The sequence below is a fragment of the Chelonoidis abingdonii genome, chromosome 10 (assembly GCF_003597395.2).
Source record: "Chelonoidis abingdonii isolate Lonesome George chromosome 10, CheloAbing_2.0, whole genome shotgun sequence".
Classification (NCBI taxonomy): Eukaryota; Metazoa; Chordata; order Testudines; family Testudinidae; genus Chelonoidis; species Chelonoidis abingdonii.
In genome coordinates, this window is record NC_133778.1 from 73,520,259 (window position 1) to 73,531,039 (window position 10,781).

The window sequence follows — 10,781 nt, forward strand, 5'->3', positions numbered from 1 at the left end:
AAAATGGTACAAAGTCCGTATAAATTCAGTTGATGCCGAGGGCAGGCACAAACATGCAGAATACAACAGCTTTGTCATGAGAGACGAGGAAGATTTTTTACCAGCTGAAGTTAGGGACATACGAGGATAATGCGGGAGATTCTCTTAGCTCATCCAGAACCAAGAACATGCATGATAACATGAGATTTTCAGCTAAGGTTACTGATAATTACAGGACAAGTTTGGAAAATTGTGCAGATGTTAGTGGAGGGGGGCAGGTGGTATGATTCCTATTATGATGTCCAGCTGAACCGCACGGGTGGCCTTCACTGGCAGACCTCCTGCGAGAGCGACTGTAGAAAATCAAGCATGTACTGAAGCCCATTCATATGTATTGCAACAGGGTTTAGAACACACTCCCATCCTGGTACACTGTAATCTGATGAGCTGATGCAATGTTTAATAGAAAAATAAAAATGCAGACTCGTGCTACCTTATCTTCTGCGAGCTACAGGTCTCTGCTTTCCTTATGGAAAGGGTGTCTGATTTTGATTCTCCTGCTAATAAAAATGTCTTTATAGCATGGTAAACCTCTCTGATCACATTCAACTGTCAGTAAGGAGCAAGCAACAGTGCAAATGGTACCAAATCCAATACAATTATTTTTCATCTAGCACACATGCTGTGCAGTGTCTTTTACCCAAGTCAAATATTTCTAAGTCAAGTCACTTGACATTAAGGGAAAATTCCAGCAATTTGTCATCAAAATCCCCCCGACCCCCAAAATAAACACATACATAAAATCTCTCTGATATACAGGTTGCTGATGAGGTATGAATATTCCTTTGGCTGGGCTCACAGTCCGTGGTGGTTATGGGTACAGACAATTTAGGAAAGCATGAATTCCACTGCTTGGTGTAGTCATTTGCACTAGTGGAGACTGGGTGTAAAATGCTACATCATCAGAATGGTGGCATTTCACACTGACTTTGTGCTGGGAAAAATGACTACATGCGGTCCAGGGCAATGGAGAATCAGGTCCACTCTTTCTCTTAGATTAAAACGGTTCTTGGAGTGCTGCAGTTTTTAGGGACGTTTGAATCTGTTTTGAAAGAGCCGCCCGCCTGCCAACAAACGTGTTTAGCTTTGCTTTTACTCTCTCTTGAACTATATTTGTTTTTCTTTAATAATTATAAAATCTAGCTCTTATATAAAGTGCTTTTCACCAGTCAATCTCAAAGCACTTTAGGAAGGTCAATATCATCTTCACTTTACAGAGGGTGAAACTGAGGCACACAAAGAGGTGAAATGACTTGCCCAAGGTCACCCAGCAGCAGAGACAGAAATAGAACCCAAAGCTCCAGAATCCCAGTCCTATGCTCTAGCCACTAGGGCCACACTTTATAGACAGAAGCTTTAAAGAATACAATCTGTTTCCTAAATATCCTGTATTCCTCAAAACCCGTCCCCCTTCCTTTAGCCTAATCCTTGTCCAAATGCCAGGTTCCCTGCCCAAATCCTCCAGTTTCACCCAATATATACTTACAGCTCTCCCCAGCCTTGCTTTTCCACCAAACATTTAAAGATTCACCCCACCTCTGGTGTTAGCCTTGCTCACTCAGCTCTTCCTACCAGCCTCCCTCCTATTACACTTCAGATGCAAAGCGACATAATGAAAATTAATTATTTCCATAAAGATTCCAACTCACTTAAAACAAAACGGTAAAAACCCTGTTCAAAGCACCTTGCTTCTCCCATGCAAATTAATGGGGAGAGCAAGTTTTTTCCTGTTTTAATTTACCAACAGGCAGCAAGATGGCAGCTCCCATATTCTGAGTAAGTTGAAAATGGAAGAGTTAATGGCTCTCTTGACTTTTAGCCACAGCTCTGAATTGGGGATAAGGAGAAGCTGCCCCACACCAGCTGGACCACTCGGAGACACTGTGCCTTACAGCGTAAGTGGAAAAAAAAAATGTAATTCACGAGCAGAATGAGAGCAACTTACACTGTGTTTGTCTAGTCCAGGGGTAGGCAACCTGTGGCACGCGAGATGATTTTCAGTGGCACTCACACTGCCTGAGTCCTGGCCACCAGTCCGGGGGGCTCTGCATTTTAATTTAATTTTAAATGAAGCTTCTTAAACATTTAAAAAACCTTATTTAATTATATATTATAGACTTATAGAAAGAGACCTTCTAAAAACGTTAAAATGTATGACTGGAATGTGAAACCTTAAATTAAAGTGACTAAATGAAGACTCGGCACAGCACTTCTGAAAGTCTGGTCTAGTCTATTTTAAATGTCTCGGGTGTGATAGAGCTCCCACCATTCCTTTAGGATGTACCATATGAGGGGTAGAGACTATGTATAATATATACACACACACACACTCACCCCTCTTTAAATTAATGCCACAAAAATTCTCTTTACCTTTTGCATTCTTTAGAAATTATTTCAAAACTATAGGCGAGTAAAGTACCAGCATTTCCAGATCAGTGTCTGAGAAGTAACACTCCCTGAGTGGGCTTTAGTGTTTAAGATGCATATAGGACAGAGGACTTTTGAAATAGGTCTTTAATTTTTTAAGAGATATGCGTCCAGTGAATGAAAAATTAAACACTATTTCCAGACTATATGCAAAAATAAAAAACAGCACACAAATGAAGTTGCGGGGGAGGGGAGAGGAAGGCAGTACAGTGGCGTTCCAAGAAAATACATAATTCACAAGTTTAAATCCAATCACTCCCTTCCTATGCCTGGGACACTCTTAAAATATTAATGATCAAGTCTCTTCTGGAAGTGTATGGAGCGTGCTTTAATCTGAACCAGTACCTAGGGAAAAGATTACCACTAGGGGCATAAATTTTCTCTCCTTGTTTGCCCAAAAGCATGCGGAGAGTCCTGTTGCGGGACAGGATTTTGTCGTAGAATTCCACCCCACCTCTGGCATAGTCTTTGGAAATTGTGGCCGCCCTTCTGTCCGACCTGTAGTCTAGTGTGTGGCTCACGGCATCATAAGCAAGAAAGTAGCCGACAAGTCCAATTGCTGCAATGGTGATGTTATAAATGCCTCGAAACACCCTGGGGCCAGAATACAAGCCCAGAAGCTGCTTTATAGCCACCCCAGACAGACAGGTGCCAGCTAAGCAAGCAGGAGGCACAGCTGCATAAACTACAGGGCTATTGCTTTGCAAGTACACAATCTCTCTGGCAATGGCAAACTTCTGAGCCTCTGGTGAAAACATCAAGGCTTCCTTCAAAGCTAGCCCTTGTTTACTCTCCCAATCCACTTCTCTGCCATTTATCACGACGACACGGTTGACAATTCCTTGTCTGTCCGCCGCTGTGCTATTGAAATTGGCAGGGATGCCCACCAGAGAGCCTGCTGGCAGCCACGGGATCCCAGCACTCACTGGGTGGAAGCCAAAAGCTGCAAAGGGTTGGTAACAATTCACGGACTTCACGCCAACATCTTCCAGAACATCATGGAAGAGGCTGTGTAGTTTCTCTGAGAGCTCAGCTGGTTGCCCCTTACACCAGCACTGATACCACAGTTTGAACGTCTGCTCGGGAAAGACATGATAGGAAAGGTTAGCCCCAAACAGTCCTGCGCAGGAAACTGCCAACAAGCCAGTCCTGTGCTTCTCTACCAACGCAGCTGCCTTCCACAGGAACGGAACTGCCATAGCCAACTTCCAACCTGTTCATAACAACATACAAACAGGGAATTAAAAGATGCACATATGGGTCCCCTTTCATTTTAAGATTATTTTAAACAAACAGAGCCCGATATCCAGGAAATCATGCCACTGTATTTATACACAAAGGTATAAATACAAGTACAGTACAGCCCTATTACAACAAAGAAAATGCTGCACCTTTTTGCTATACAGAGATTTATCTCATGCTCTCGTGCTTCAGAATGCAAACTGGTTGATACAGAGGACCAGAAGGAATCAATCCCTTTTTCTCCTCCATTAAATCAGTTCATTGTAATAAGGGTAACATATCAGTATTATGGTAAAGTCACCACATCCATCTACTAACATATTCTGAACATAACAACCTGTTTTACCCAGTACCACATATCTGCCCCTTGCCAGAACAGTTTTCTGTAACTCAGATGATTTCTGTTCCATCAGTCACATAGTTTAGATATTAATGGCAGAGGGATCATTGTGATCATCTAGTCTGACCCTCCTGTATAACACAGGCTCTTAAATTTCACCAAATTACCCTGTATCGAGTGCAATAAATTATGTTTGGCTTAAGCATATCTTCCAGAAAGGCATCCAGTCTTGGTCTGAAGACATCAAGCATTGGAGAATCCACCAGTTCCGTTGGTCGTCACAGTTAAAAATGTGCGCATTATTTCTAATTTGAGTTTGTTTGGCTTCAGCTTCTAGCCACTGGTTCTTGTTATGCCTTTCTCCACTAGATTAAAGAGCCCTTTAATACCTAGTATTTTCTCCCCTTGAAGATGCTTAAAACACTGTAATCAAGTCACCTTTCAATCTTCTTTTTGATAAATTGAACATATTGAGCGCTTTAAGACTCTCACTGCAAGGCATTTTCTCCAGCCCTCAAATCATTTTTTGTGGTTCTTCTCTGCATCCTCTTCAACTTGTCAACATTCTTTAAAAAAAATGTGGCCACCAGCAGCGTATGCAGTAATGAGATTGATACTGGACCAGTGCCATATACAGGGGTAAAATTGCCTCCATACTTCTACTCGCAGCTCTCCCATTTCTACATCCAAGGCTTGCATTAGCTCTTTTTCCCCATGGCATCGGACTGAAAATTCACATTGACTTGCTTGTCCATTATGACCTCTAAAACCTTTTCAGAGTTGTTGCTTTCCAGTATACAACCTCCCATTCTGTAGGCATGGCCAGCTTTCCTTGTTCCCAGATATTTAAATTTATTTTATTTAGCTGTATAAAAAACACATTTTGTTTGAATGGTCCCAGCGTACCTAGTGATTCAGATGGGTCTGTATAACTGCCTTATTCTCATCATTTTTACCAGTCCTCCCATCTATGTCATCTGCGCATTTTATCAGCAGCAATTTTATATTTACTTTCAGATCACTGATGAAAATGATGAATAACTTAGTGCCTAGTACTCATCCTTGAGTGACTCAAGAAACACACCAATTCAGCTATGATTCCCCACTGGCGATCATTTTTTCATTTAATGCGTAAAAAACCAGCATGATACAATATCAATAGTCATAAAGTCAAATACCTCATTAAAGCCTAAGTACATTAATGTGCGCAGTTGTGTTTATCAACCAAATGTGTAATCTCCTCAAAGAATGAGATCAGGTTTGTTTGACAATGCTTATTTTCCATAAAAGCATATTGACTGGTGTTAATTGTCATAACACACTTCATGTTAGATAGTGCCTTCCGTCAAAGAAAAAGACGGTTAAGATTTCATCAAGACTTGTTGACGAAGCAGAAATATTTTCAAGCAAAGTTGCAGTTTCTAAATTTGAGTGAAAGGCTGAAAATTATTCTGTTTTCAACAATTGAAAACCAAGGCATTTTTTGCTTTTTTTAAACAGAGCCTGAAAAAATTAAAAATAAAAATAAAAATCAGGTTATTTGAAAATAAAATACGTTATTGAACAGTTCTACATCTGAGGAGTCCAAAAATGATACTTCTAACAATAATTAAATCTAACGACGTACGGAAGATTATCCTCCTCTCTTTTACAGATGGAGGAAACTAAGACAAAGGAAAAGAGAATTATTTGCCCAAATACCTGTAAAGAGAGACTAATCACCACTAGAGGAGGCACAGAGTGCAGCTAGTATTGCTGAAAGCTCTCTTGATTGGGAGTCGTTTGTTTGCTGATAGCATTACTCTCCTTATTCTCCCAGGAAAAAAAAATGAACAAAGAAAGATTCTTCCAAAAAAATTCAAATGGCCCTTTAAAGAGCTCTTTCTGAAATAATTACCTTCTTAAAAAAGAAGCGCACAAAAGGTAAACTAGTCTTGGCCAGGGCAGGACTTGCAACAGAAATAGTTTCTAAGCAGGAAACTCTTCTCCGACTCTTTAAAGAGAAAGATGAAGGGATGGGAAAATTTTAACCTGATAAATCCTTTAGTTCAAGATTTTCTGCTTCTCTGAGCACAGATGGTGGCATCAGTGATACCTATCGCTCCAGCCCAGCAAGTTTTTAGGCATAGAAGAGCTCTATGCTCACGTGGAAGCCCTGTGACTGTGGCATCTGCCCCCATAGGTCCTAGAATCACATCATTTTAGTAGGAGACATATAAAGATATACAGGGGGAAATCGGCCTGTCTCACTGATGATCAATGAGAACTGGAGGCCTAACTCCCCTCTGTGCCTTTGAAAATCTCCTCCCTTAGCGATCAGCAGCAACAATGAGTATTAAACAGAAAAACCTAAAAGTGATCAAATTAATTGGATCTCTTTATAGTCTTACATTTCTCTTTCCTCCTCCTAGGACCCGACTTTCAGACTGTACATTTTCTGATGCAAGGACTGTCTTGATAAATGCCTTGTACAGCAGTGAGAACATAGCAGGTCCTTAATAAATAACAATAATGCCTATCGGCACAGAAATTAAGGCAGAACTATGATATCGTATTTAGCTATCATCTTACAGTCTACTCTTATGTTCTGTTACGATTTGAGATGCTGAGTCCCTCCCCTGCCCATCCCCCCAAAGAGACGTTTAAGTTCATCAAAGAAGATTAGGTTAAAGAGCACAATTTTCAGGATCAGGCACTAACATATTGGAAAAAGCCTCTCAATATTATAGCCAAGTTGTACATTTCAGTTACACTTCAGTGACATTGCTAATGATAAACCTGAAAAACCTCTTTGGCATTAGTGATTCTGGCATATTCACAAGGCTAATGTGTCATTGAAAATGTCACTTCATCTAAAGTGAAGCAGCCAGCACTTCAAAGGGAGATGATAATGTGACAAATGCCACTTTGAGCCAGATGGAGAATTGAACCAGTGACCTTCTGAGCTAAAAGTACACACCTTTACAGCTTCAGACCAAGAGGCAGGTCCTCAAGGGGTGCTCAGTAAAAGATTCATATGCTCAGAGGTACAGGAAACATGCTCTCAGCAGCACAAAACAACAGGCCTGCAAATAGTTTTCTTAAAAGCAACTATCCAGTTGTAGGGTTGGCTTAGCAGGAACCAAACTTTTAAAAAGGTTAAAAGTAAAAGAAAGAAAGAAAAAAAAAAAAAAAAAAAAAAAAAAGGAAAAAAAAAAAAAATCATAGAAAAAAAACAAAAAAATACTTTGTGCGAGATTTTGAAGACTTCTGCATAGATGATGCACATTTCAATATTGTCATTCATAGCTTCTCTTATTTTCCCTCTTCAAGTCATAATCCTCAATTTGAAAAATCATAACTTCCATAGCAGATAAGGCTTCAATCTTACAACTGAGCTCTGCCAGCACAGTGCTCGGAAGCCACGTGAGATGGCCCTTATGTCCATGCTGAGCTCATTACAGGCTTGGAACCTAGCTGCTCTACCACATACATACACAGTGTGGGGAATAAGCAGCGCAACCAGGGGAATTTGGAATAATCATCCTGGGTTTTTTTTCCATAAAAACCTATAGTAATAAAAACAAAGGACTGTTTCTCAATAGCTTTTTCAAGTGCTACCCAATCTTTAGACCAGATCCTCAGCTGCTGTAAACCAGGTTTGCAAACCAGCTAAGGACATGGTCGTTTAAGTGTACGATCGATATTTTTATTCATAATCATATATAACATACTTACAAAGAAGGCAACTGAAATCTAAGACTAAAGGAGGGCTTTTAATGGCACAAATTTTGGATTTTCTTACTTATTTGATCAGTCCCCATGGTTTACAACACTGGGCCCCAACATAAGGTGCAATGCTTTGTTTCTATCTTTGGGCCGCATCCTGCCTACAGTTCCTAACTCAAGCAAGGAGATCTATTGACATCCATGAGGACTAGTAGCATAGGACTGCAAGATCACAGCCCTTTATTTCTGTTGAATTATCTCTCTGTTAAAATTACGTAAGAGAGGGCAGGCTGGGCAAAAGATATATTAAGGAGCTAGTGATCAGAGTTCGGGGGGTGGTCAGGGGACGGGGAACCGGGGAGTTGCACAAGTGTGGGAGTCCTGGGGAGCCTGTCAGGGGGCAGGGGTGTGGATAGGGGTCAGGAGATGGGGAACATGGGGGGCTGGATAGGTGTGGGGTCCCAGGGCGCCTGTCAGGGAGCGGAGGTGTGGATAGGGCAGTCAGGGGACTGGGAGCAGGAGGGCTGGATAGGGGGTGGGGTCCCAGGAGGGGGCGGTTAGGGCACAGAAGCAGGGGAGGTTGGATAGATCAGGGGTTCTGAGGGGGGCAGCCAGGGGGCAGGAAGTGGAGGGGGTGCATAGGAGGCAGGGGCCAGACTGTTTGGGGAGGCACAGCCTTCCCTATCTGGCCCTCCACACAGTTTTGCAACCCCAATGTGGCCCTTGGGCCAAAAAGCTTGCCCACTCCTGCAATAAGAGATGTTCTTTTACTTAAAATAAATGCGCCCAATTCTCCTATTCACACCTGGACAAAGTGGGGATCAAACACTGCCACCATTCTAATTTGGCAAGGCTTCCATCCCTTTCCACAGGTGGAAGTAGTGCTGCCAACCCCAAGTGTTCAAATACCATAAGTCAGTGTCATGTTTTTACGGGACCTGGTTTAAAAGTTATGAAGTTTTAAGAACAAAGAGGAGTCCTGCTGGCACCTTAAAGACTAACAGATTTATTTGGGCATAAGCTTTCGTGGGTAAAAAAACCCCACTTCTTCATAGAATGATAGATCATTAGGGTTGGGAGGGACCTCAAGAGATCATCTAGTCCAACCCCCTGCTCAAAGCAGGACCAATCCCCAAATGGCCCCCACAAGGATTGAACTCACAACCCTGGGTTTAGCAGGCCAGTGCTCAAACCAGATGCATCAGAAGTTTTAAGAAATGTCTTTTCCTTAGCCTGCTTTTCCTAGCCTAAAGGATTAATGATTTCAATCTTTTCTCTATAATCTTGATACTTAGAAACAATTTTTTAAACATGAAAGTAGAAACTCTGATCTAATCACATACCTCTGGGACCTGAACTTTAAGAAAAACATAAAATATCATGATAATGGCATCACTGTGTACATGACAACACAAAGTGAAAGTCAGCTGGGAATCAGGCCCTTACAAGTCTCTTACTACCCTTTGACTAAAACTCCCTTATAAACCCTTGTAACTGATTTCAGTGGAGTTACACTGGCATAAGAAATTGATGTAGCCATTCAGAATCGGGTTTCAGTCTTACTCTCATTCAAGTCCCTGAGAATTTTATTGGTCACTTCAGCCAACGCAGGATTGGGCCTACAAGGAGAGGCAGGAGGAGCTTCATACCTTATCTCACAGAACAGAAAGGGACCTTGAAAGATCCTGGAGTCCAGTCCCCGGCCTTCACAGCCGGACCAAGCACCATCCCTGACAGATTTTTGCTCCAGATCCCCAAATGCTCCCCCCACAACCCTGGGTTTAGCAGGTCAGTGCTCAGACATGATTTCTGTGAAAAAAGGGGGGAAAAAAAAACCCCAAATGATTTCACAAGAATCGTGACAGCTGGGGGTACACAGCCCAATTCCTCGCCCCCTTACGTGCGTGTCAACCAGGAGTAACCTCAAGGGAAATGCCTGTAAAACCAGAGTGACACGAAAACCAAGCCCCCATGCTTAAAACCTTGTCTTCACAAGGCAGCGCAGGCAGCTCCCTCGGCTCGCCCCTGACCCCTGCCCGCCCCCAGGCCCGGCAAAGGAGGCACCAGGGTCACCCAGTCTTTACGCGGAGCCTGCTGCTGCGCCACCTTCCCCAGGCACCCGCCCGCCGCCTCACCTGCCCCTCCAGGCGGCAGCAGCTGAGCGTGGGGACAGGGCTTGCCGTAAAGCAGAGGGCTGCCGCGAAAGCTAAACACGGCTGCAAAGCAGCTGGGGGGGGGGGGGGGGGGAGTGGCAGGCGACTGCGGTCGTCATAGCAACGCAGGCAGAGTGTAAGCTGTGCATGTTGCATGCCTGGGGCTGTTTGACCTTTTTGGGGGGCACTTGGGCTTTGACTGTTTAAAGCTCAAATTGAAAAATCAGCTACGCTGGCAAGTATGGAACATGTGTTACGCTTCTGCAGCTGCAGGGCATTGAATTTGCTCTGTGTTAACCCTTCACTATCATCCAGGGCCATAGAATTTGCATCCGGGGGGTGGCTATCAAAAACCCCCAAGTTTGGGAGTGTTCGTTTCTGGGATTTTAGACAAGGGCTTTGAAAGTGCTGGCTTGTGTTTACTTACATTAGCATCCTCAGGTTAAATTGATGGCGGAGGCAATGTGCTCGCTACCCGCACTTTCTTTTCAAGCTCATAAAGATCACATTGCTTCTCAACCTTTGCAGAGTACTGTACCTCTTTTAGGAGTCAGATTTGTCTTGCATACCCTGAGTTTCACCTCACTTAGAACCTATTTGCTTACAAAATCAGACATAAATCTACAAGTGTCATAGCACACTATTACTGAAAAATTTCTTATGTTCTCGTTTTTGCCACATAATTATAAAATGAATTAATCGGAAATAAATATTGTACTTACTTGTCAGTACATAATATACCGGGTAGTATAAACAAGTCATTGTCTTTATGAAGTTTTAGTTCTGACTTTGCTAGTGTTTTTTATGTAGCCTGTTATAAAACTAGGCAAATATCAAGATGAGTCAATGTACCCCCAGGAAGACAGCTGTGT

At 42.6% G+C, this 10,781-nt stretch overlaps 1 protein-coding gene across 2 annotated transcripts; it reads right to left on the minus strand.

The window, feature by feature from the left end:
• Positions 1–2,535: 2,535 nt before the first annotated feature.
• TMEM177 (transmembrane protein 177) lies at positions 2,536–9,949 on the minus strand. 2 transcript variants are annotated; one of them, XM_032795832.2, is made up of 2 exons: positions 9,892–9,949; positions 2,536–3,679 (listed from the first exon to the last, which is right to left on the minus strand). In XM_032795832.2, the coding sequence occupies exon 2, from the start codon at positions 3,663–3,665 to the stop codon at positions 2,730–2,732; it is 936 nt and encodes a 311-aa protein (XP_032651723.1). In that variant the 5' UTR covers positions 3,666–3,679; positions 9,892–9,949; the 3' UTR covers positions 2,536–2,729. The 2 variants fall into 2 exon arrangements, with proteins under 2 accessions (XP_032651723.1, XP_032651725.1); XM_032795834.2 differs by lacking the exon at positions 9,892–9,949 and adding an exon at positions 9,657–9,677.
• Positions 9,950–10,781: the final 832 nt, after the last annotated feature.